At 43.1% G+C, this 27,634-nt stretch overlaps 1 protein-coding gene across 1 annotated transcript; it reads right to left on the reverse strand.

The window, feature by feature from the left end:
• Nucleotides 1–51: 51 nt before the first annotated feature.
• Nucleotides 52–17,613, reverse strand: LOC119022146 (EMILIN-3). The gene is made up of 6 exons (XM_037102729.1): nucleotides 17,078–17,613; nucleotides 5,008–5,130; nucleotides 3,601–3,923; nucleotides 3,066–3,412; nucleotides 2,598–2,948; nucleotides 52–2,206 (listed from the first exon to the last, which is right to left on the reverse strand). The coding sequence occupies exons 1-6, from the start codon at nucleotides 17,260–17,262 to the stop codon at nucleotides 1,070–1,072; spliced, it is 2,466 nt and encodes an 821-aa protein (XP_036958624.1). The 5' UTR covers nucleotides 17,263–17,613; the 3' UTR covers nucleotides 52–1,069.
• Nucleotides 17,614–27,634: the final 10,021 nt, after the last annotated feature.

The raw sequence follows: 27,634 nt of genomic DNA on the forward strand, positions 1-27,634 counted from the left end.
TTGATTTAGCCATGAGATTAATAATGTGATATCCTTTTTTCTCATATTTGTTTGTATTTGTTGCCAAATTGGGTGATTATTGTGCATTAAATAGAACACAAAAACACGTGGGATTGGAACCCACCCAGAAAGAAATAATGCCATAATAAACCCTACTGTAACTCCACAGCTGAGCTCCGGCATAAAATAATCTTTACAGTGATAAATAGTGTTGAATAGTGTTGTTCAAAAGTTGTTTTGAATTGCCATTTGGCTTTTTCTGAATATACTGTAAGAACCTACATTATTTTTGAGAAAAAAGAAGAAAAAAAGGCCTGCATTTTGAAAATTGTGTTTAAGTACCGCTGCCACCCTCCAGTGATTTATTTCCTCCCATCTACCCTGCCTTGTCATGTTCTCACTGTCCCCCAGTGGTGACTTTTGGAACTTCTCTGCAACTTGGAGCAATGCAGCAGGAAACAAAGACAACTGTTGAAGCAGAAATACATATCAATTTTAAACATGTGTAAAACAAGTTTACAAAAATGTAAATAGCACCAAGATGACATACAGTATTTTTTTTTTTTCAAAAAGACCAGACAAGTGTCCACACAGGGGATGACAAGTGTGCTTGGTCAGTAGAAACCCGTAGCAGCGTATTAGTCCCATATCATCCACTTTGTTTTATTATCATTTCTCTAATACAAACAGCTTAACATTGTAACAATGCAGTCACTTCATATAAGTTAAAAAAGGTAAAATGATAACACAAAACAATCATGATCAGAGAGATAAAACAAATGCCCTATAGAATAAAATCTCAAGGGAAAATATTGCCCAGCTATACAACCATAAGTGTGTCTTTGTATTCTGTGACTTCCTCACTTCACTAAACTAAATACCCAGGACATCTGAAGGCACTGGGGTGGGGAGCTTATGAGATGACTTCATCTTTCCAGTTATTTTATATCTGTGCAGATCGTATTTGAAAAAGAGAAAAGAGGCAGAGGAAGTCACTTGAGCCTAAAGGGAAGCACACATAAGTCTTTTTTTTTTTTTTTTAAATTCTGTAGCTCAAATGCTACTGGTCTTATTTTTGGTTGGCTTCTTCCTTGCCTGTGCAGTCTTTGACCTCATCTTTCAGCTCAGCTAGCTGTTCTGAATGGCTGGCAAGGGTTCCATTCACCTGGGCCAGGTAAGTGTCTGAGTGCCTCTCAAGCTCTGCCCTGATCCTCTCCAGGTGCTCTGCCAGCTCCCCCAGGGTGCTGCATTGACCTTCTACCCGGCTCACCCTGCTATCAACGTCCTTTACCTCCTTGTGTACTTCTATCGCTGTGCTCCGGCAGCCCTGGATCTCCCCAGACAGACGTCTCTTCAAAGCCGCTAGTTCTACCTTCAGCTGGGCCAGCCGCCTCTCCCCAGCCCCCAGGAGGGAGGCTTGGTGCCCCACCAGTCTGGTGATTCCTTGTACCTGGTTGAGTAGTTGGTTCTCTCTCTGCTCCCAGGTGCTGTTAGCATGGCCCACCTCACTTGCAATGAAGCCAATAGAGTCCTTCAGGCCCTTCAGAGTACGGTTCACCGAGTTGATGTTGACCTTCAGCAAGGTGATCTCGCCCTGAACGATGCCCTCTGACTCCTCCTGGGCGATACGGAACAGCAGGTTCTGCAGGGTGTTGTTTAGGTGGTCCAGCTGGTTAGAATGGGTGTCCAGGCGGTCGGTCACCTTCTTCTCCATGTCATCGCAATCCTCCTCTACTTCAGTGATGCTGACACCCCCTGCTGGTGGGGTAGATGGTGAGCAGGAAGAGGTGCAAAGGAGCTCCAGATCTTTTAACTGTTTCTGAATGCCATCCAGGTCTCCCTCCACTCTCCTCCTCACAGACTCGATTTCTGTCTCCGATGCTGGGACCACCTGACCCTCTAGGAGTGCCGGAGAAGTGGCATTACTTAGCTCCTCAACGGCCACAAACACTCTCTCCTCCAGGGTCTTCAGCTTGTCCTCCAGCATGGTCTTAAAGCCATCAAGACCACCAGGAAGCCCTGTGGTTCCATCAATTCCACCTTCTGTGGCATTGAGGCGACCCTCTATGTCCACCAGGCGGGTCTCGATCAATGTCTCCGCGTGTATGCTCTGGTCAGTGAGGGCAGTCTGGAGTTGTCTCTGAGATTCTGTCAAACCTTTAACAGACTCCTCGAGCAGCAGCACACGGTGGGACAGACTGTTCACCTGCGGTAAACAATAACTTATTAGGTCATTGTAGTTTACAGTTGTACAGAATTAAAATGCAGAGACTATTTGTTCATTAACTGCCAAGACGAGAACACTGATACCTCTCTTTTGTGTGTGCAACAGATTTGAAGCTATAGTTAGGAGACTAGTTAGCCTAGCTTTGAGATTGTGAGCTTGAAACACTTATGGAAATCTCTGTACAAAAGTAACAAAAACTGCCTACCAGCATCTCTAAAGTTGATCAATTAAGATGTTATATCTCATTTATTTAATCCTTACTAAAACCAATGTTTAAAATCAGGACTACTTCTAAAGCTGAAACATTGACTACTGTTCACTCTTTAAATTGGATGTGTATGCTGATCAAATTCCAATCACATCCATGTACCTGTCCACAGCAGCTCTCAGTGAGAGTCAGGCCCTGGATCTGAGCCTGCAAAGAGCCCAGCTCCTCCCTGATCCCAGTCTCTCTTCCGTCCAGAGACTGCTGCATCTGTGCCTGACCATCCATGTGATCCCTGTGGCATTGCTGTTGCACCTCCCCAATCTTTGAGTCACAGTGGCTCTCCAGGCCGGTCAGACGGCGCTCAAAGCCATCAAGGATCTCAGCCCGTACTCCAGCGAGTTTCACATCCAGGATCTCGTCCAGATGAGTAGTTGAACTGGGGCCAGGAATGGGCCTGCCTATGGCTCCTTCCAACAGCTTCTTAAGCTGGCCATCATGACCTAGGACCATCCCCTAAAGGCAGACAGAAGTGAGAAGAAGAAAAACATTGCATAATTTAAGGAAGGAGAACGAGAACTTAAATTGGATGAATCTGTTCAGAAACTGTGACAACTGATCTTTGTACAATACCTGAATCTCCTCTAAGATGTGTGTTTTGGCTCGCAGCTCATCCCTCACTTCTGTCACCTTCCCTACTAAGTCTCCAAAACCAGTCAAGGTTTCTCCTCCTTCAAGTCCATCAGGAGTCCCATCTGGGATCACGCCGAATCCCACTGAAGAGTCCGGTACACGGGGAGGGTTGGGCAGCAAAGACACCAGGATTTTGTTAGTGTCTTCTCGCAGAGATGTGCGCAATCGCTCCTCAAGGCCAGCCACCATCCCGTTGAGAGTGTCTAGACCCTGTGTGAGGCGACGCATGTCCTCCTCCATACGGTCCAAACGTTCACCTGTCACTCCTGATACCCCAAATCTGTTTCCTGTTCGGATTCAACAGAAAGGAAGATTTTGTGAGAAAGTCTGCTAGCAGAAAAGATTATTCATGGTACACTGAGGGGTTTTAAAGGGAGAAAGAGCAAATAAATGCTTGTTCAGATGCACACAAACAGCAGTAGAGAAAGTCCTAACCCTGGGCCTTCACAGTAAATTGGTTGCTGTTTGCTCTCACCATAAGTTGGCTTCCCATTCCCAGCAGGAAGCTGTCCTGTGGGTATTGGCCTGTGGTCAGGCACACTTGGAAATGGTCTGCCAGGCTCCAGCTGGCCCCCTCCAGGCCTCTGGTCCACAGGGGGTCTAGGGCCGTGGGGGAAGCCCTTCATTCCTGGACGATGGGGCAAACCTCCACCTTTGAAAGGCGGCATCATGACATCAGGTAACGATGTGGGTCCATCATGGCAGTTTTCTCCAGAATAGCCTGGACAACATCTCCACTCCAGCTCAGTTACTGTTTTATATCCCACCTTATATTTTGGTTTGAAGAATGTCCTGTACCTAAAGGAGACATGACAGACAACTTGTTAACAATTGACAATTGTCATATCATCAATTCTGTCAGAAGTGCAGTGCTTGTTTTTATTAAATAAGAGCCAGGATAGATGATGCGAAGATGGAAGATGCAGAGCAGAGATAAAGGGATGAAGGTATTTTTTTCACTGAGATTAAACTTGGATAAGAGGGAGATTAGGAGATTAACATAAAGTGTAACCTAAACGATGAGTCATAACATGATTAAACAAGGGTTAGCATCCAACGTCAGTGTTATCTTGTCTAAGATTGATTTACCTACAAATGTGAATTAAGTCTCTCTATTCTCCTACATACACACAGACACATACTCACACAGTTTTCATCACTTCAGAGGGGATTACATTGATTTACATTAAATTCCTGCAACTATACCCTCACCGCTACCGTAATAACTATTTGCCAAGCCCTAATCCCAACCTTTATCCTAACCACACGTTAAACCCTGTCTTATCCTTAGTTTGAAGCAAGTCTCCCCCCTAAATTTTTATCATCAACAATGTCAATAATTTGAAGTTCCCCAAAAGGTGGGTTGGTCCCTGCAACGCTATGTAAACAGATGTCCCCACAACATAAGAAAAACATGTGTACACACACACACACACACACACACACACACACACACACACACACACACACACACACACAGAGCAGATAAATTGAAGGTTAAATTGGAATTCATTTGTACCATGATACATAAATTAGTCTTTTATTTTTTTTATTCTAACCCCTAACCCTTTTATTTTTTTTATCCAAACTGAGCAAACATCATTTCTCCCTAGTGACATTTCTCTCTGCAGAAGAGGTTTGACTACAACACAGATGTGCACACAGCTGAGGACCTGCACTTCATACAGCACATATTTTGAACACTAGAGGGCAGCATTGATATAGGGTATATTCTACATTTTACTCCATGCTGCCGTTCACTTAATGTGAAACAACATTTGCATATTGTACACTTCTTTAAAACACCTGAGGACTCAGACAAAGAGGTTAAAGGTTAGAAGTTGAAGTTGAACTCCTTCATTGCATTGTTTGAAAAGCTTACATGACAACGGGACACTTCTGACCCCAGATGCACTTGGTGGTGTAATCAGCCTTCACATAGGTGGCCACTCCGTCCTGCATGGTGCATGTGATGTTCTTCTGGACCACGTAGGCACAGTGGTTTCTGTGGGGACAGTAGAGTGGCATTAGAGTTAGTTAGTTAGTTACAGCACTAATATATCAACAATGCAATACGTCTCTCATTAAAATGCTAGCAACCTTCAAGTTTTGCTCTGTCCCTGACAAACTAGGTGTATTAAAGCTAGAACAGCAGCCTCTCTTACTGCAAATGACCCTCGATACTAACATATTGTTTAGCACTTCAGCTCACTCTCTCATTGTCAGTCACACAAAAATATCAACCTAAAATTAGCTTACATTAGCCACCATAAGCTACTGGTCATACCAACCAGACTATATTTGGCTATAGCCTGCAGCAAATCCCAGCATGTATTAAACTCAGGAAGGGTTCACATCATTATCATTTAGATGTATTAATCATAAAAGCAATATATAAATGACCATAATAAATTCAAGCAAAAAAAAAAGAAAAGCTCTGTCATTATGTGTGAAAGCTTTACAGCACTGTTTACTTTTTTGATCATTCAGTCTGTCATCTTGAGTAGTGTTTTTATTACACTGCTCAGTAGAAGTTTAACTGTAGTTTTTCATTGCTGCTTCCTTTGTTTTTAATAAGCGGCCTTGAAACACCATTTTTTTTTCTAATTCATGCACAGTGATATTGAAATAATAGGATGTCTGCGTGTGTAAACAGATGCCTCAGTTAAGATTTATTCATGTCAAACTACAATCCTACAAGCTTTAAAAGGGTTCTCACAGAGGGGATTTATATTGCCTTTGGATACTGTTAAGCATTAAAAACCACACATTTATGGGTACTTCCAGCATTAGGCAGAATGATGACAGAAGATTTCTGCAGAGTCTTGTCAGGATAGATTGTCTTTTGTTTCCGTCTTATTCAAAATGGTAATTCAGCAACTTCCCCACCAACTCAAACCAGATTTCGTATTGGTGTGTCATTAATTTAAAATTAATAACACTGAGATCAAAATCGTGCAATGCCGAGTTACTGTTTTCAGTCCAGCAAGTGTTTGGATGTATCCTGAATCCAACACATAATAACTTCACTATAACCACTTTGAGTAGTTGTTGCATCATGCTGAAGCTGGACCCTCTCTTCTCTCCTTCCCGCAATTGACTGCCAGTGCAGCCACAGCAACTGCTAAATGTTCCCCTGGCCCCCGTGCAACACAGGAAACGATGATCTGCGCTCTTTAGGCTCACATGTGAAGCATTTCTTACATTCAGAGGGGAGCATTTAGCAACACATGCAGTACTTAACGTTGCTCCACAGCTGCTTCAGGACAAATAGAAGCGTTTGGAGGAGCAGGGAGGGACACGGGGGCCGAGGAGGGTCTACATGCCAAGTTAACAGGTTCAGAGGGCCAGACTGTGTGAGAAACCGCCGGACTGCTGCTGCTTTCTGCAAATTGCTGACTCTGTTGACAGTGTGTGTGTGTGTGTGTGTGTGTGTGTGTGTGTGTGTGTGTGTGTGTGTGTGTGTGTGTCTCTGTGTGTGTCACCACTCTCCCTGTGTTGACATATGTTAATAGCGGTGGAAGGAAAAGGGCAGGAGTCAGAATGACAGAGCTCCTTTCATACCAGCCTGACAACCTGCTGCTAGGTCATGCGTTGTTAAGGAAGTGGCGGTTATGACCTGAACTGATGTGGTATGATGGGAGTTCGTAAAGCACTTTAAACTCACACGGGCAATTTGCTGGTTGCTGCAGATTACAGTGGCATGAAAAAGAGTAAGAAAATCTTGGCTGGAAACATTTTCATCATGTATTACTTTATTTTTTGCAAAAAAATCTAATATTTTCAGCAAAAAATAGCCAAAAACTTTTTTTTTGCATGATTTCGTGTGCAGTGTTATTCCACATTTTGAAAAAAAAAACATACTTAAGCAGACACCCATTTTTTATTGCCCTCTCCAAGTTTCCTCGCGGGGTCACAATTCTCCCATATTTCCTTCGATTTATGACCTCCCCCCCTTTTTTCCCCCCACACCTTTTCCCCTTTAAGTTCTCATAACCCGTTTCTGGCACTGTCTCCTGTATGACTCTGCCTCATCCTTCTCAGTGACTGAGACATTTACAAAAAATGGAGAGGTGACAGAATATTTAAAATATTTTAAAAAATGTTATATAAAATATAAAATAGCCCCAGAGAGCAGAATTCACGTTTCTTACTTCCCAGAACTCCACTTTGTCATCAAAATCCTCCTTATTTTTGAGGACTGAAGGCTGGCAAGTCGGGTGAATGGAAGTAACTTTCTTAGTGAACGGTAAATTTCACATGTGGGGACGTCAGTTTCTCATGCAGAATTCTTTTTAATAATGGGTGAAAATGTCAAGTTTAAGTGATTTATTCTTTATTTTCATGTTAAAATCTTAGATCACATGCAAATTTAATACATCCAATTCACATATTAAATGATGATTTTCACACTGACATTTTTGAGAAGGACATGAAGATTTCTGACAGCATAAGTTCTGCCACATTATAACATCTGGCACAATTTCCTCTAATGAAAAACTCAACAAACTCATGTCCTGATTGCCTGCTCAGTCTGCTGATGCAACAACGCTGCTCGTGATTTTGCTTTCATGCATTTTTCTTCTGCTGCCGCCCCACCTGCAGGCTCTTTTCTTTACGATTCCTGAGCGGGGAGGTCAACACTGGTCATTCCCTCTGCTCTCATCTGCTGCTTCCATAAACCACAGAGCACCAAAATAAATTACATTCTTCTTTATTTTTTTCTCTGGCACAAATATATTTTTGCACAAGATCACATTCACATGGCGATGGTAATAGAGATTTCTGGAGTAAAGAAAATCTGACGATATGGTCATCCAGAGAATATCAGCGCTGAAGTGAGCGGTTGAAGTCTTATATTGTAAAAATGTAATAGTGTTAAATGGATATGGTTTCCTTCTCATAAATGACAGATTTATTGGCTGCAACAGGGAGCTTTATGACTTTGTTATTTTTTTGTGTGTGAGAGAGTTAAAAAACTGCTATATGCATACAAGTCGTTTGACAGCTGATGGAGAGCAGAATCCACCAGCATGTCTGTGTATACAGTACAGTTGGCGTGTGACGCCTCTCACATTACACGCAGGGCTGATCAGCGGGGTGAAAAGTGACCATGTTCACCGATTTGTTTGTCAGGTGCACATCTGGGGAGGGGAGCCAGTGGCCTTCAGATTCACACACAATGTCTGAAAAGTACAGGAATCCAGATGTACGAGGGATGAAAAAAAAAAAAAAAAAAACATTCTCCTGGTCTCTGTTTCTGTCTCCTTGTCCCCCAGTCTACACTGCCTGTTTTCATAGATCTGTCAATGTCATTTGGGCCTGTGAGTGATATTTTATCCTCACTGTCTAACGGACAGACGGGCTCTGGCTTTGTGAGAATCAAAGTCGAGTGCTGAGATAAATCCTGTCCCCTCTGCGCCCCAGTGTCGGTCGGGGCAGCAGCAGGTCACCTCCTCTGCTGTGTAAAGACACATCTTTATGGGATGAATGCTGAGTTTCAACTTGAGAGATAGTGATGGTGTGTGTGAGAGCTGCACAGACACACAGATGATATACACACACAATGAAGCTCTTGGCCCCTTTGCCTTACGTCCATAGAGACCACACAACTCAGCGGGACGAGGATTACACTGTCTTTATTGCTGGAAATATGAGCCCGTGATGTGTGAGTGGTCATATGTGAAAAGAAAGAGTGCCAAACTTTGTGTTTGCAATTGTCTCGGCTATGTCAAGCTGCTTGCGGGGTAGGTGAGAACTTTGTTTAGCTTGCGTGGTTGGAGGATGTCCTGCCTGGAGGAGACAGCTCTAAGCTGGACATCTCATGGGGAGAAACAAGAATGAGAAGTCCTGATCCGGAGGAATACAGAGAGGTGGGAGGAACAGAGGGAGGGCATTGCTGACCTTCTCTGAGCTATTTTCACACCTCATCTCTCAGCCAATGTGGCACAAGGAGACTGCTTTTAAAAAGTATAAATACTTACTGATGTTTGTTTTAGCACTTGTTGGTGACAGATGGGACAACCCAGTAAGTGCCTGACAGTAAAAGTCACTTAGGGCAAGTCAACTTTATTTATGGCTCACGTTTAAAAAGCAACCACCTTTGGGACACATACCACACAACTGCAATAGGTACTTGCAGTTGCAGTAAGTATGATTAACAGTAACAGTAAAACATAACACAACTGCAGTTTTCATAATATATATATATATATATATATATATATATATATATATATATATATATATATATATATATATATATATATATATATATATATATACACACACACACAAGGCATCATTATATCTGGAGCATGTAGCTTGATCTGACTAAACTGTCAAAGAGAAGTGAACTGCTTAAAGACGTCGTTGAGCGCAGTTGAACTTTTCTTTAGCTTTGGGTCAGCAACGGCAAAGGCAGAATGAGCCTTGAAATGAACTTTGCCCCCAGGAGGCCGCAGAGGAATAGCGAACAGGGTCAGAGGAAGAGGAGGTTTGCTGACATACATAATAAATCCGAACAGGACAAAGAGCCAACATCCATGCTGGCTGCTCTGTGAGGCTATACTTTGGCAGAGTGGTGCCTTGAGCTAACTGCTAATGTCAGCATACTAACATCCTCACAGTGACACAGTTAAATGGCAACATTTTAGGGATAATGTTTTACATGTTCACCATCTTAGCGTGTTAGCTAATTAGCACTTAAAGCAACACTTCTGGAGAAAGATCCCTAGAGCCACTCAACCAGTACAGCTACAAATCTCTATCTGCAGCTAATTAGTATGTCTTCTTTGTCTGAACGCTGTCTAATGTATCTATTGTCATCACACTGCACTCATCTTGTATGCAGGTTTAAACCAAATTAAGCCCTGAAGGATGCCGATCAACCTAGGTCTGAGTCATGTTGCCTGATGCATTAGACTTTTTCATGGTACAGATCCACTAAACTTCCACTCGTGTGTTACAACAAACTTACAAGTTAGATCCTACTCAAACAGCAGGAAAACAGTCCAAATAAAAAGCCTCCAGTTGATCCACACCCTCACAGAACCACCCAACCCCAGCTGACTCCACACTGACTCAAATCATCAGTGTATTGAACTCTCTTGTGCACCTCCCACCGTCATGTGACCTCTCTTCCTCCCAAAACAATATCGAAACAGTCTTCACCTCCCTTCACCATGACAGGAAAGTCACGCTTACTATTTATTTTGCCCCATTTTCCTTCCACTCTCTCTTTCCGTCCCCCCCCCCCACCACCACCACCTTTTAACACCAAAATATCATCTTTTTTTCTGTCATTGCGTGTCATTTCTTGACTGCTGGTCTGGTCCCACCGTAAATATTTCCAGTATAGCATTACAGTTCCTAAATCGCTTCACAGCCTCCCAGGGGGAAAGCAGAATTCCCATCTCAGATTCTCATGCGGAGCCTTTTCGGCAAATATTATTCCTGCCAGGTCTCCACCCTCTGCTGGGTCCAAACAACTTACCTTACAATCCCCTTTTTCCTCATACCGCTCCTTTCCTTTTTTTTCTGCAAAATCTGCAAATTGAACGTAATCTCTGTTTACTTACCTAAGCATACAAATCCTGCTTTTGACTCTGTCTCTAATACTCCTCCTCCTTTGATTTTCTTCGAAGCCTTACTCTGTGTTGCCTCATCACAGCCCTGACTTCTCTAGCCCCCTGACCCACCACTTTTCCCTTCATTGCATTCATCCTAGTTTTGACGCTGTGGCACTGAAGGGCTAACCTTCCTCATTACTCTCTCACCTGCAGGGTTCCTGACTGTTTGAACCCAGGCCACTGCTGTTGCCTCTGACAGATTTATGACTGGAGCAGGCCAGATAGAAAACCATGCAATCTTTAATAGGACCTTTAACAACCGTGTCTGTGGGCTAACAACTCTCCTCTAGGGCCCATCTCTTTCCATATATGCTTTTAATGAAACCTATTTCCAGCCAACTGGCAAGTCTTGGCGGCCCCATGGTGCCGGGTTGATTAACGTTGCTCATGTGGCTACTGATTAGGGTTAAAAGGAAAGATGTGATACTCCCAGCTCGAGGACCGAAGGGATCATGCTGTCATTCACTGCCAGCTCTTATTATAGCTTATGGGCAGACTATTACTTTTACATGTGCTAAAATCTTGGATATTGGCCTCTAATCCTTACTACAGCCCCGCCAAACCGCACAACAGACCCACCAATCCAAAGAGTCACCATCACATTTGGCTTCTATTGATAACAACACGGCTTCATTCTGTGGTCAAGTAGGCAACTAGAATGGAACCCAGTTAGAGTGCATACCTCCACCGAGACCTACAGTCCCAATCTTGTACTCAGCTGCCTAAATGCGGCTGATTTTTGGCATCAGGATCTATGCATTATTCCCTGAGAAAAAAAAAAAAGCTCTATACCCCAATGTCCATTCCTTTATCCAGATCAGCACCAACAGTTAACTGGGGCTATTCTGGGTCTACATCCTCCATCCCAAGTTTTGTTGAAAACCTGTTCAGTACATTTTGTGTAATCCTGCTGACAAACCAACAAAGAGACACGATATCCACTTACATTTTCAAAATAAAGGCACCAGAAGTCCTTGGTTGAAGCTGAGGAAAAGATCATGGTTTTGCTTAAGACATCTACTTCCTGTGTTTTGGGTGAGGCCACCGTCACCCTCAGACACTGACCATTCCATTATACACTTTGGATGCAATAAAATCTGGTAAATATAGAAACAGCTTACATTTTCACATCTTTAGTTCCAATTATATCCTTTTTTCAGATCACTGTTAAAATGTGATAACTTGTATGACTAATCTGTTGCTTTTTTGGGCTGTTTGTCTTTATATTGTTTTTCTGTGTGTTATAAAGGAGCCACAGCAAGAGGCTCGAACACTGGTAGTGAAAAACTCAACAATAACTTATCCTCAGGCATTTCCCAGAGCGCATAATCTTCTTTGAGTAAGAAAAGCTCTCTCTGTTTTTGAAATAAAAGGGTATTCACATGGAATTTTTAGATTTGTTGTTTGCTGTTTATGCTGTGGAATTAAATCAATAGCAATGTGCACTGTGGATGTTGGACGAAACCAAAGCAGTCTTGATAAGTATATAATAAATCACATAACCTTGTGCTACTCAAAACAGATTTTGAAAAAATCCTGCCAAAGAACAGAGCCTTTCTCAATAGCATGCGTAGCTGTGTTCTTTCTTCTGGATAAGGATGGTTGGGAAAGGAATAAACGATCAAATATAAAATAATCATAATGGTGTTTATTGCAATGAATTTCATCCATCCATCCATCCATCCATCCATCCATCCATCCATCCATCCATCTATCCATTGTGCGAGGTCGCCACGGAAGCAGTTTAACAAGCTAGTTCAGTTGTCTCTCTCCCAATACTTTCCAGCTGCGGTTGTTGAATCTTAAGGAATCCTGGTAGAATACGATTAACTCTTCATATTGTCGTGTTGTTGTTCTGTATTCTGGGTCTGGTGTCCTTAAACCTCCAATGGATGGTGATCCTGATAAGTGTCTTGTATCCGCAATCTCATGCTTTCGGTCATAACCCAAAGAATATGACAACAGATGATGTTTTCAAATGTAGAGTGACTGGTAAATCCACTGGTGAGCCTCCTGAACATAATGGATCATTGCAATGCCAGCTTTACTGCTGATGCCACAACAATCCACCCATTGATCTCCAACACACCACTTCTTTTGGAGTGAACTGCTGCACCAAGTGATGAAGTTCAAATATCAAGCGGGGCTCTTCGTACATGTAGAGCAAAAAAAATAAAAAATAAAAATCAACGGTTTTAGGACAATATGCTTATGCTTTCTCGCACAGTTAAATGACAAGCGTGATGTCTTTGTTGTGTTTGTACTTTTTGTACCTTGTAAATATGAAGTGACTGCTAGCAGGAAAGCAAGCAGCTAGCTAAGGTTGAAAGAAAGCTTCCTAGCAACACTTCTAAAGCTTACATGTTATGTGCATGTTTTATGCTAAGCTAAGGCGACTGGCTGCAAGCTGTTCATTTACCGGACACAAGGAGTCACATCGATCTTTTCCCTTACCTCTCGGTAAGAAAGCGAACAAATGTATTTCCCATCTCAAACTATTTCTTTAAAAATCTTATTTGAGTTTAGGGATTTACAGAATTTGGTGCGTTGATGACATCATGTGATCATCCACGTCCCGTGTCTGTTTAGAAACAAATCCCAAACATTTCAGCCTAAAGGTCAGTAGAAGCAGTGACTTAAATAAATTAATAAATGTGATGGTAAGGATCTTGGGAATTCACTGCCCAGTCTCTTTGACCCTTAGCAGGAGACTGGCTCCACTCTTGTCCTCCAATGGACACTCAACACAAACTTACAACAGCAACCCATAACCTCTAACCTCTACCAACTCACTGACCTCTCCCCCTTGATCTCTGTCCCATACATCATCCAAAAGCCCTCGGATATGTCTCTAATCTGATCAGTGAAGGCATCTGCTGAGATCCTAATTGATTTATACAAAATCCATTTCCCAGTGATGGGTATATGGCTCTCGGATTAGGTTTCACCTGCCCTTGTGCATTCTGCGTCATAGTGATGTATTATGGTGCGACAGTGTGAGATGCTTGTGGGATGACGGACACATTTCTGTGTTTGCTCTTCCCTTTTGTGACTTACACAATTATATCAGGAATGTGTTCACATGATATATTGCAAAGATGGTTTCAGAAAAACAAGTTTTGCTCTTGGACATAAAAAAAAATCTCAATGTCATGAAATATTAAAATGTACGCCTCAGGCCAAAATGCCCATCATAAAATCCAAACTAAGCCACCCATTCACAGCTGTAGCTGTAAAATAATACAAGCGACACAATAAAACTGTGACAGGTACCGTTTGAAGAGCCACAGTCAGTGACTAGAAGGCTCTATATATTCTCTGGAACAGCAAGTGGTTGCCCTGAGTAAAAGGAATGACCATGAAATCAAATCGCTGACTTTGCTGCCAAAACATGGATAATAACTCATCATGAAGAAAAAAAGTCTGTGGTGCACCAACAACAGCTGAGAATTTTAAAAAAAATCTCACCGAAGAACAGGCGTGTTATGTCCACGTGACTATATCTGTGCGGTCAGTCACAAACAAGAGTTTGCATTTTACAAGCTGTAAAAGCACACGGGTGAAAGCCCTCATAGTAAACAAACATAGACCCACACATATACGTGCACGCTCGGACACACGCGCACATCATGGCAAGTATGTTATTTTTAAGTCTCTATTTCTACTGACCAGTTAGGCTGACAACAACTGAGCTCATATATCTGTGGTGGTGGTCTGACACTGACACGTCCCCGGGGCCCACTGTGTCCAAGGTGGGTCGGCGGCTCTTGTGTCAACACTATAGTTGTACACAGACACATGTGGGGGGAATATAACAAGCTACCAGGCTACAAGCAATTACTGTTCTGTTACCATCTGTTATTAAAGAGAAGCTTGTTTTGAATAGAACAATCCATGTCTGGTTGATTTATCAGTGGGATTCAGGCTTTGGCATAAACTGGTGTTGAATTTAAATGAACATCTTTATGGTCATCAGGACTGTCAGAAAGTAAATGGATGTCCGTCACCGTGTCACCCACGTATAGTAGATATGATCAGCAAAGTTTAATATTAGTGAGTGTGCTAAATGAGGAAAAATGAGACGCAGGGCGTACAGCAGGGGCAAGGCAATGCCAGGGAGCCAAAATGTGTACAAAACATGTCATATCATGTTCACGTTACACATTAATGACCTGACTGTCACATCAGGAGGTGGAGGGGAGGGTGGCAGGGCTACAGCTGGATGAGAAGATTGCCGAGACTGCGTTTTCATATTTAATCAACCATGCCCATATTTTTTGATGAGATGTCGAACATCCTCAGCTGTGTTTCATGCCGACAAAACCAAATGTTTTCAACTAGACCAAAGGGATATCTCCAGCTGTGTTCGTGTCAGCCAAAACGGCTGTTTGTGCCAAAGCGCGTTCTTTTCCGAGCTCTGACCGATGGGGTTTTTGCACCGAAACTTAACCAGACCATGAGCACAGCATTGTAACTACATAAAACTCATGAGTGGAAATTAAACATAAAGTTATATCCATGACTTGCAGAAGCGTAGATTGCCAACATTTATTCTGGCAATTTGGTTGCAAGGCAAGCTGGCGTAGTACTTTTTATTGAATGTGTGGAAATCTCTTGTATTAGTTTGGACCCACTGATGATACAGCTTGGAGAGCATCAATGCAAAACAATGCTTTTCATTAGATATATGAGGAATAAAGAAAAGGCAAAGAGGGCATTATAAAGGAACACAAATAGGATTTAAAACAAGTAGCCAATAATGAAATAGGAAATGAAAATACAATAATAGATTTTGAATAGAATAAGACTGATTAATCAATAATGTGCTGCAAGGATTAAGAATGGAATTAATCTGAATTTTGGAAGCAAAGGAGAACAACAAGTTTAAACTTCAGTAATTACACGACAGTTTATGATCTCCATGACAACTCTCAGTATGCCAAGATGGTCGTCTTTACGTTCAGAGTGTTCTTTGCTGGCTTGCTAACTCAGGAGTCGCCTGGTTAGACTGGAGCTGGATGGTGTTTAAACTCCATGACCCTTGAGTGCTGCTGTGTGCAGTGTTTAGGGCCAACTTTAACAAAAACAAAAACAGCACCAGTTGAGTTAGTAGTTGTTCGAGTATTGAGCAATGTGGATGGACGAGTAGTGGATTAGATACATTTTTCCGCAACACTGATCAAAAGTGAGAAAAGTGGCGATTGTTGGCTTGGGATAGTAAACCTGTGACGACACGCCGCCTGTAAACCAGAAAAGTTAAATGTGGGTGTAGCACTCAGGGCTGAGGGATGCTGAAGAGCCCTCTTCCCCGGAGGTGAGGGCGCAGGGCAGACTAAAGCAGGGCTGGGTCGTCAGCAGGGTTCTGTGGCAGTTTGAGTGACGCAGCAGGTAGCTGGGGAGCTGTCCAAAGACATAACGGCTCTCGGGGGAAGCCAAGCAAAAGAGACGGGGAAGGAAGGAAAAAAAACGGAAAAGAACCCCGCAGGCCAAACATCAGCCGGCTTCATCCAGGCAAAATATATCCGCATGGCTCTGTTTCATCTCATGGATTCGTGGCTTGCAAAAAGCATGCGTGGAGATTTTTATTTCTCTCTCAGCTAACGTAGGCCTAACAGAATCGGTCCGGCAGTTTTACACACATCACTAATTTAAAACAGAGGGAAATTCACCACCTCTACTTGTTGATACTGGAAGCGTTAGGTAGGAAAAACAAACATGCTTTCAATAGCAATTTTGACGCAAAGTACGCTGAGACCCCTGTGTTATTGCTTGAATATTGATTGGAAATGAATTGTGCCACTCCCTTCTTTGCAGTGGGTGCCCAGCTGCACTGTGGGTCTTGCTTCTAATTGAGCCCCCCTTTCACCACACACACACACACACACATTCACACACGCACAGCGGCTGTGAGGGATCAATACTCTTGTCAACAACTCAGCACCCCCCTGCCCCCCCGCTTGCCGTGCCATAAAGCTCATAATGACGGCTTTGTTTTCGCAACGCTGCATGTCATTGTTGCTCTATAATGTTTATCCCTGAGCCACAGATGGTTTTAGGTGTGAACCGCAAGAAAAAAAAGGGGGCTGATGGTGAGTAAGAGAGAAACAGAGAGTCAATTCAGGGATCTGTTACCGAGGCTGATGCCCCTAACGAAAACCATATTTCTACAACCCGCCGGTGACATGTGTTTCTTGGGGGAGATACAGTATGAGGTGGGTCTGGCTTGCAAGCACTCAAGCTACTTGGAATGACTTTTTGGATGCAACATCCAGCAGCGTGGGAAGGGGGGGGAATGTGACATGTCCAAAACAGAGCACTTACTTGTGACGGGTCATGGGCTTGTTAGGTGAAAAGTGAGGGTTGAGTCCAGCCTTGTACAGGTTGTATCTGTTTCCATAGAATGGGTTGACATGACCTCCATAGAAAGTTCCTTTGCTGTCCACCACAGAGAGCAACACTTCTAGGAGAAAGAACTGTGCAACCAGTTGACACAACTTGTTCCTCATTGTTATTTCGTTCTTCTTCTAAGTCTTTAAAACCTCAGTTAGTTCCAGATTCTTGAAGGGGAAAAAAAAAGTGCAAGTTGTAGGTTTCTCGGAGGCGCAATGTGCAGAGTCTCGTCTTCCTCAGCGGGCCCTGAAGGATACATGGAGCCCAAACAGCTGTAGCATCAGCAGCATCTCGCCCCGCGGTACACTCTCAGTTCGCTCACCAGCCACAGTCTGAGCACACAGGACAAGAGCAGAGGGAGAACTAGTGAAGCTGAAGAGGGAGGGGAGAGGAAGAGGGGCAAGGAAAACAACACAAAGGTGTGCTGGAGGAGGGGGGAAAGGAGCAATAGGAGAGCAGAACAGAGGAAAGAAGGAGGGAAGAGCGTCTCCAGGAAAGTTTCAGCTCTCTCTCACACACACACACGCATGATAGTGTGTGAGACCTGCTGACTAGGCTCGACCATCCAAGTCCTCAGCACTCTGCATGAGTGAGGGTGTGTGTGCAAGAAGCATCGTGCTGCTCTGCTGCCTCTGAAGGGGCAGGCAGACAGACGGCCTGGATTTGCATATCCCACCCCAACTCCAGGCTGGCTGCTCTGCACAAGGGAGAGAAGCGGTGGTGGTGGTGGTGGGGGGGCTAATGTGATTTGGTGACTGTTTCCCTCGCTCATTCCTTTTCAGTCTTTCTCCCACACACACGAAGACAAACACACACGTAAACATACACTCTCAAATCAGATTCAATGAACAAAAAAAGCTCTGTTGCTTAATCCTGCTTCAGCTCTGTACATTATCCTCTCACTGAGTCTCTTCCACTTTCTCTCCAAACTTGAAGTTTTTTTTTTTTTTTCAGATATTTTTTTTTGTCTCTTTAATCCCTTAACAATTTTATTTCTTTACCCTCTCCTTTTCTGTCTCCATCTGCTCCGGGAGCAGCTGTACATCAAAGCGCTGCCCCAGTGTGCGGTGCCATGTGCGGGGCTGTGGCTGCAGCCAGCTAAGACGCTGCGGATCTGGACACAATGGACCTCCTCCTTGCCTCACCGCGGTCAGTCATTAAAAATCCCAGCCACAGCTTCAGTTGCGATCCACACCCCGACCCCCCGCTTATGTCTTGCCGCACTTGCGCGTAGTTCTTGAATTCATGCATAACTGCCTCCTGTGTCTTTCAGGAGGTTTGTCCTGGGAATTTCACTCATCAATTCAGTTTCTTTAATAGGAGAGCGTCAGTGTCTGAATGAATGTGTGCTGGGCCCTATAAATATCTCTGCACATTTCAGGGAGAGTTGATTGTATTTGAAGTGGCAAAGTTCTGTTTTTATGTCCCTCCATGACTTGTCCCAGTCACACCTTTTAGGAGAAACCAAAATCACAAAAAGCAAACTAAGAAAATAATAATAGTTCTGATGTTTACCTCCCTCTGAGAACATCTTGTTGTTGTTGTTTTTTTGTCTGCTGTTGATTTCCAGTTACACCACAGGCTGGCAAAGCCAAAACCGTTTGCACATTCTCAATAGGCTAGAAATAAGTAGTGCTGAGCTGGTAATTTCATAATGTGCAGGAGCACATTGAATACATCCTCACTGAATACAAAAAGGAGAGCCTGGACGGTTCAACACAGCTAGTGTGACAGCACGCTCCTTTTTCGAACTCCACAGTACATCAAAAGTTCACACTCTCCAGATAGTTTAAAAATAAGTTAGGGCTGCAAATTTGTCTGATAAAGGTCCCACATTATACTGTTTTCATCAATTTCACACAGCTGTCAGAGTTCCAACAATACTGTATTCGAGATGCATTGACCCAAACTCATCTGTGGTCCTGAATTTCAGCTGTCTAAAAGTCGCTCAAGTGAGCTCTTCTGAGAGCAGGCTGTTTCTGTGCCTAAATGTTAATGAGCTCCGTCTGTCAACGCCTGCCCTGCCTGCTAAACGTCCCTCTGAGGGAGATGACGCCGCTTGCGCTAGCGGTAGCATGTGCTAATGTTTATGGTGGATGTATCCTATGGCTCACTGAGATGCTTTCGCTCAACCATACCAGTCTGACCCGGAATCTGACCCAGAAGGAGAGGATCCTGAAGAAGAACAGACTCTGCGGCTGCAGCAGGACATTTCAGAATGGTTAGTGTGTCTGAATAATCTTAGTTTGTTTGTATGTGTTGTTAAAGTTACTACCATGTAGCTAATGGCTGACAGCTAGCAAAAGCTGTGTTTGTCTCCAACACAGTCTCCAAACACTTGGACAATGTTTGCATCGATTCTGTCTCCAGTCTGCACGTTTCCAGACTTTTTACTCTGACAAGCAAGCTCCATCGTAATATCATTAAAATTAGACTTGCCTCAAACACCAACGCATAGCGGACCGAAGTGGAACTAACTAGTCAGCCAATTTCAAGCTGACTTCAACATACTCGTAGGCAACTGTAAATACTATCAAACCGTGGCGACGCTTACCTGTGGCTCGGGTGCAGTTGCTGGGTCCGGTATGGTTGGGACTGATCCTTTAATGAGGGTCAGTGTCGAGGCAAAGCCAGCTTTGTACTGACCCTCGTTACTGAAGCAGTCTGTTGTGAAGTGGTTAGCACACACATACAAGCTAACACAAACCACAGCTGGCATGTTGTTATTAAAAATGAAACGCAGCCACTGTCTCTTCTGTTGTTCTGTAGCTGGGTTGGAATATAGGCAATTATGTTGACTTTTACAGCCAACAAATTAGTAATTTGCATGTCTAGCTCTGAGTGACGACAGTGCGAAACACTGCTATCTTAATGCTGGACACACCGAACTTCACCTCAGGGATGAACACCCCCCTCTCCTATCATCCCGCAGAGAAGGTCGGCCTATGAAAATAGCTCCTTTTGTTACATAATGAAAGGAGCTGAATCTGAACAGCCTGCAGGAGCACGTTTTACCAGTGGATGGGCTGCAGAGACCATGCAGGACTCATTTGCTTTCCTCATTCTGGGAGCTGGCAGGCTCAGGAAGGACCAGCTTATATATGCAGAGACCAGAGAAAACGTGTTTTTCATAATATGGGACCTTTAAAGTTCTTCAAAGTTTAACTGTGAAACTTTACTTCTTCAAAGAGCAAATCTTCTTGCTTATGGTCCTGTTCGCTTATTTAGGTCATATAGAGGCATCAGTGTTAAATTGCGAATGTCCTGTAACCTGCTAAAAGTTCTTTGTGGTACAACTGAAAGTTTGCTGTTGTTCTAATACATCGAGCCACCAAAATGACAAGTGGCCAGTACACAGTTTTACTCTTTCCTTTCTGTGCTCTGTGTGATGAGCAACAGGACCAAAACTTAATGGCTGGCAAAAGCCTCACACTGAGAAGAGACTTGAAGGAAGAGGCGGATGTTTGAAATGGCCTCTTGGTTTCGACGGTTGGTTTGCAGTGTCCTTTCTCACCTGTGTGTGGACTACGCACCATTTACCCTGCTTTATTTACCCTTCATTTACAGGTCAGTGTGAAAGAAAAACACACAGCTTCATGGTATGCAAAGAGACACATGAGAGTATTTCAGACCCAGGAGCTGCTCAAACGGCCGCGGAGATGGTCGACAAAAGGACGAACAAAAAGATCCTTCAAAACACTTTTGAGTTATGGTACTTTATTTCCTTCCATCTTATGCCACGGTATGCTCTTAACTATGGAATTTGATGGGATTCCTTCGGTCCATTTATGCTGCACAGATTCGAAGATCTACAGAGTGTGAAGCTGCTGAAGTGTTCAGCCTCCTGCCGAAGATCCACCCCACCGCCCCAGAAAATCACCTCTCAAAAGCAGGAAGACAGTGAAAAGGAAACTATTTCTAAATCCCTGTCTATTCTGGCAGACGGCTCCGCACTGAAATACCGTTTTTCACAGGAATGACTGGCACTGTTTTTGAACAGATGTCTGCAAGCACACTGTCCAGATGTTAAGGAAAGATGATGGATACTGTATCTGTGGAGCTCTCACTTTTTTAGTTTACGATCATTAAGAACATTGAATGGGATTGCATTGGCCTCACGACAGAAAAAACAATCTAACCAAAACACATCGTATGAAATAGAAACAGCAAATGCATCAACATGGAAGAGTTCTGGTTGAGTTATCACTGTAATTAGTCAACCAAAACAGTTCTCATGACTCTAGGTTTGTTCCATTTGCTCTCCTTATTTTTTTTTTCATTTCCGGGCGTTTTATACAGAATTGACCATCGTTCTGCCAGTATTGGACTTTATGTCTTTTGTGCTACATCTGTGAGTCGTTTCCGATAAATAACCTTATCTACTCCTGATGAAATCCATACCCTGAATGGAAATCGGAGAAGAAATTCATGCGATATTTTAAAAGGGCCCATAGCCTCTTGAGATTCAGCTAATATAACAGTTTGGCTTTCGTGCTGAATACAAGACAGTGACCAAAAATATTACACCGCACTGTGCAATTTCCTCATCTTTATATGGTTTTGGACTCAGGGTATGGTATCCTGTTCCAAGTGACATACAGTCAGCGTCCAGTTTTCTCCCTTCTCTCCCCAGTGCCTGATAGAAGTGTTTAGGGTCTCTTTGCACAGTCCTGCAGTGATGAGAGACAAAGTTAATGAATCCACTTTAGTGAAACACGACACCACTCAATTAGTTTCATTGCCCTAACCCCTCCGTGAACCATCCCCTCCGTTTGCTCTCAGTCTTCTCTGGGATATTTTTTTTCTACAGGACACACTTTCATCAGACCCAACACAGGGGCAAAGACATGGTGAGGGAACAGCAGAGAAATGGATGGATTCCAGTTTAGTGACATCAGCTACTTAGCAGTGAGACTGACACTCGATCTTTTCTTACAGTAGTGACCCGGGAGGTGACCCAATCTTTATAAAGAAATGAAAACAAGGAGGATCTCTGTCGTTCATTTCCCTGTTGCATTGAGAAAAGGAGAGTTCTTGCACAAGTGTCGTAGATAAGCTGGAACCAGAGAGCAAAGCAACTTAGCCTCAAGATGTGAAAAAAAAAACAACTTTTCTTAGTGCGTTTGACTTAAAACCACCCCAAATAAAAAACTTATACTAAACGAAATGAACTTGCCATTACGCCACTTGGCGGGTTAATTTCTAGGTGGTGCGACCCTCCATCACTTCCACCATAAAATCTGCTCGTTAACATGTGACACCAGCAGTAAAATCAGGCCCCCATCTACAACAGTTCAAGATGGATGGTGATAAATTACCCTCTTTTTCTCCACTCTGCAGGCATGAAAGACCCACTGGTGCTTTCCAGCCAAAGAGGGAGGAAACATTCTGTATCAGCTCGGGGACGGTAACATTTCACATGGAGTGCCCAGAGAACTTGGCCTTCACAGGAAGTCCACTATCAGAATAACAGTCTGATTTTAGCTTAAAGGGCCTGAAAACACATTTTTCAGTGATGGGATCCAACAAAAATGCTGTAGTTTCTGCCTAATTAAGAACAATTGTGGTTATTTCCCATATAAATTTCTGCATTTCTTTTGTTCTTTGTGCTCTGCTCACTGGTAATCAAATGGGTGGAGCTCGGTTGGAAAAAAGTGATGTTGCATACTCATGTGCACCAATCATTATCAGTGCTTTATGTAAATGTTTTAGTTTAACAAACATTTCAACAGAATGTGAATTAATTAGTTTGACCTGATGTCTTTGTATTGTGTTAGAGAGATTTGACTTGAAGTTAGCATGCTAACAAGCTAGCCACTAGCCAGTTTGTACCTGAAGTAGAGATAGGCCAGTGAGAGTAAAGAACACTCTATCCGTGGGCTGATCTCCCAGTGAGGGCTGAATAAGCTGATACAACCGCTAGCTGCACAGTTAACTGAGCTTATTAGCTAAAAGCAGCTACAGTTAGCAGCAGTTAATAGTTACTCTAGTGATATGCTAACTCCTATTTGTTTGGGGTATGGATTTGAAAGGTGTGCAATTCTTACATATGGCACCTTTAAGATTTCATCCAGATCTTGGAAGCCTACGCATTTTGGATTTTTTCCAAACAAGTTTTCAAGAATTGTCAATTGTGTGTGTGTTTTATTTGACCATTACCAAAAAGACCAGCCACTGTGGATTTGAGCCACTACAGACGCTCAAATAAGGGGAACAAACACAGGATTTTCATGGGGGTCAAAGGCTCCTCCCTGTGATGGAAACAGCTTATTTTTCCACAATAGAAACAGGAGGAAATGCACTCATAGAAATGTAGGTGTAGGAATGGTATGGCTTTTCAGAGTGTGCACATTAATACACGACAGTCACTTTTTCCTCTGCTCTTCGCAACCACACAAGTCCTCAACGTTGTTGTGGCTCCATGTCAGGTATGCCAGTGTTTACCGTCAGTCCAGGTCTTCAAATAAGAGCGAAATGGGATGAATGGGTCACACAGAGAGAAGGAGGACCATGTGTGTTTGAAACGGTGAGGCACCTAATTGAGTCTGAGGTGTCAGCAGCATTTTTGCTGTTAGAATGTGACAACTGTTGCTGCTCCAACAGAGTCCCAGTGTGAGCTGGAGATGACCCTTAAACTTTCTTGAGGTTTCATCAGGGAGGGATGAGAAATGGTCAATTGCTGTCATCTATGGCTCTTTGTTTGAACACTTGATCTTTGTTTCTGACACTGGGTAGAAAACAAGAAGTAGATATTAATGGTCTGCAATAAAGGGCTCACTGTGTTTTTTGTTGTTGATAACAATTATTGCGTGTTTGCACCAACTATATTGCATTGTGATCATTGATAATGTGTTATCTTTGTTATTTTTGTTTAAGGGGAAATTACAGTATTTCTCAACCATGGCTTTAAATTGACAGGTATTGGTTTGCAATTGATTTATACTCACCAAAAGTTCTGGAATCAGTCTAGTACATTGCCTCAGCTGGTCTTATCATAACCCTTTGGGGCAACTCCAACTGTCAAAGTTATGTCCACGAAAAGTGCTCGTTTTTGCTGCTGACAGGTCGAGGTTGTTATTCCAAGTACCTGACAACCTCACTGAAACACAGACATAGACCTTTTTGTCAGAAAATAAAATTCGTCAGCAGAAACACAAGTCTCATTCAGGGAGAAGCCTTGCTCTAAAAATCGCAGACTTGATTTTTCCTGTGCTTGACAACCCAAGTGGTTCATTCTCCACTACACTGTTAGTGATAGCTGCTTCTTCCTGATTGGATATATTTGATCAGTTCAGACGGCGTTTGTGTGCTCGAGGAAGTCAGCAGATTTTTAGACCAGGGGCCTTATTACTCTCCCACAGATTTGCTTGTGAGCAAAGAAATTGCCTGAACTCTTGCTCCTTTCAGGCAATTTCAGCTTGTTTTGTGTGCTTGTTTTGCAAATGCAATTAATTGCAGATTCAGTTTCAGACACATTTCAGAGGGAAAAAAATCAAGTTGAGAGAGCCGCTGGTCCGAGCCAGACATTCGGACCATTTTTCATTCCCTGTATTCCTTGTAGTAGCTTAGGGCATTTTTCTTTTGGATGTTGTTTGACAGCTGCTGTATGATGCATTGTGGTACTTTCATGCTGCCAATTTCTGAAGCGCTGAAAAATGAATGATAATATTTATAGCTATGGGATGAATTAATCATGGGTATATTTACCCTTAGTGTTGTTTTGAAAGGTTCATATGGCTCATGACTGGAGTAGAGGCTAATGTTGTGCATCGGGGATGTAAGCAATTAGCAGTACATGATTTATGATAACACATTTTTGTCTGTCGTTTTTATTGTGATATGGACTTTCCTCTGTGTCCTTAATAATGTAATTATCTAATCGTATTTCCTCTTATTCTTGTGTTAAGCCCACTTACATAATTACTTTATTGAAATATAATTGTAAAGGAATTTTGGCACGTCTTTGTTGCACACAGGACTGGCAGGTTTACATTTTTTTTTCTTCAAACTGTCAATGCAACTATCCAATACAGAAATATGGTAACTGAAAAAACATCCATGTGACAGCCCTTCTGGCTCTTACAGCCAATGTTCCTGGGGACACAGTCGCAGCAGCTGCTCAGAGCTGGCTTGTTCTAGGGGAGACCTTCAGGAGAAATAAACCCAGAGTCACATTAATTTCAGCTTTGATTAGGAGCTTTTTACTGATGGGACAAGCGCTCAAAGAATACTTACTTGCTTAATACTTTAACGTACTAAATCTTGGAATCATAAAGCAGATTTTTCTTCATATCTGTTTATCAACCAGACTGCAGCAGTGGCGCAACAGCAAAGGTGTTTGCTGGGTGTTTCTCTCCAGTCATCTGGTGTGTCTCAGTCAGGTTTGGCATGACAGTGGATCACCACAGAGAATATTTTCCTCAGTGGCAGAGGTGCCCTATAGAAAAATGGCCACACATCAGCCCACGCAGGCAAGTTTGGCTTGTGGGAGAGTGACGAGGTCAGAGCATAGAAGCCAAACTTAGACTATATTCATACAGTGATAAATCCATTCCATGAGAGTTTTCCCACTGCACTTTTTTTCACAGCTACCCCAATTATGTCATGCGATCCTTGTTCTTTGTCTTTATGAATTGAAGTCATCTGACCACTTGAATGAGTCTATTCTTTCTACTTGAACAATGTCTTCCAAAAAAATTAACCTGATCAAACCTTCTTGGCAAATGGATTGGTGCTGATACACATGTAGCATTGTGCACACCAAGATGAACCCAGTGTGCACTGCTCAGGGCAGACATTTTAATTAGATTTTGCTCATTTAAGAAGTTCCGCGGATAATTTCAGCTCCTTTCTAACAGCTGGTGTTGTTGTGAAATGACCTTTTATGTCAGATGTTTTGTCTTAAGTGCTGGATTTTAAATAAATCACATTTTTTCTCCGTCTTAATCCGCACATCAACTAAAAGATAATACATGAATGGCCACCTGTTGACAGATTATCTAAGCTTTTTAAATGGCCGCAATAATATCAGCATTCTCCAGCCCCGTGACAGCACTGGCTATATGCAGTCTGTATGATTTATGGGTCATGTGAAGCATGAGCTCATTCCAGTCAGCACAGTGTCCGACTCTGCCAAGTGTGGTTGGTGCAACGCAAAATTACATTGGATTTGTAATCAATGCTGGCGCTGTGCAAGCACCAACAGACACACACGCACAGGCCTCACTCTCCCTCCAGTGGGTACTATAGTCTGCATCCACTCCACATCTGGTTTACATCATGGCAAGACCACCGCCACCACCACCCAACACAGATCTATCATGAGACTCACACACACACATTTCAGTCTCACTCATTTTAATACCTCATCATGCGCAGCTCTTTCGGAGAGAAACACAGAAGCTCAATGTTGAACTTCATCCTCCAGCAAGCAAGCTGACTTCACATTAATCCCCGGTAACGTGCTGCATCTCGACCTGCCGTTGGAACAGCATCTAGAAGCGCAGACACACACGTTAAGCGCGTCTGCATGCGACCGTGCATGCAAACACTTAGCACTTTAATTGCTGGCTTTGTGTTTTATTGTAAATGCTGCAGAGCTGGTGGGGGTCAGGGTCTGCAGAAAATATGAGGTGTGTTGAGATGAACACGCACTCACAATGAGCCCCTTGTTTCCCCAGCAATGTGTTCTCAGTTGCAAAGCAATTAAAGACTAGTTTACTGGCCAGGACTGCTCTTTTCTCCGCCTGTGACGCAATCCTCCAGGTTTGCCCGGCTGAAGGCTGAGTGATGGGTCGGCACACACACCGGCAAGCACAAACACAAGGCACGTGTGCACGCGCACGCGGAGGCGGGCCTAAACACATGTGGACCCATGCGTGTGCGTGCGCAAAACATACGCACATCATTTAAGCCCAGCCAGAGCTGGCAGAGGGTTAACACTCTCAGGGGGTTACTCTTGAGTGTGATTAATGTTTTGACTCAACACAGAACACAGTGTTTACCTTTTATTTATGCAGCAACTTAATATAAATGCAAGGGTGGAGTTAAGTTACACCCATTAAAGAAAAACGGAAACAGACAAAAGCGACTCAGTCAAACACCTCCCTCGCTTCCTCTACAGTGTCTCCTGAATTAACTAATTATCCATCTTATTCTGACCTGTGAGATGCAGAACTGTTCTTGTGTTTCCATATTTTTCACACAAGCTAAAAAGGCAGGGATGTGCGCCCTCAAGTGATGATTAATTATTGATCAACCTTACCAATGTGTTTACCTTGCAAGGCAGAGGGATGAGCGAGATCGCCTTATCACCGCCCGGTCGATAGGATTTAATGTTTGTGATTAACAATACAAACCACAGATATGTCCGGGGTTGACATTCGCACCAAACTGGAGCCTATCGCATTCACTTTTTATGCTCCATTACATCAGGAGGTGGAAGTGATGGTGGTGGTGTTATCACAAGCCAATAAGGCTGCTGAACCA

The sequence above is a fragment of the Acanthopagrus latus genome, chromosome 7, assembly GCF_904848185.1.
Source record: "Acanthopagrus latus isolate v.2019 chromosome 7, fAcaLat1.1, whole genome shotgun sequence".
NCBI lineage: Eukaryota > Metazoa > Chordata > Actinopteri > Spariformes > Sparidae > Acanthopagrus > Acanthopagrus latus.

Coding starts and splice junctions, on each gene's coding strand:
- LOC119022146 (XM_037102729.1), bottom strand. CDS start 17,262: ATGAGGAACAAGTTGTGTCAACTGGTTGCACAGTTCTTTCTCCTAGAA. Junction 3,413..3,600: donor GAATGGGAAGCCAACTTATG/GTGAGAGCAAAC, acceptor GAATCCGAACAG/GAAACAGATTTGGGGTATCA. Junction 2,207..2,597: donor CTGAGAGCTGCTGTGGACAG/GTACATGGATGT, acceptor TGTTTACCGCAG/GTGAACAGTCTGTCCCACCG.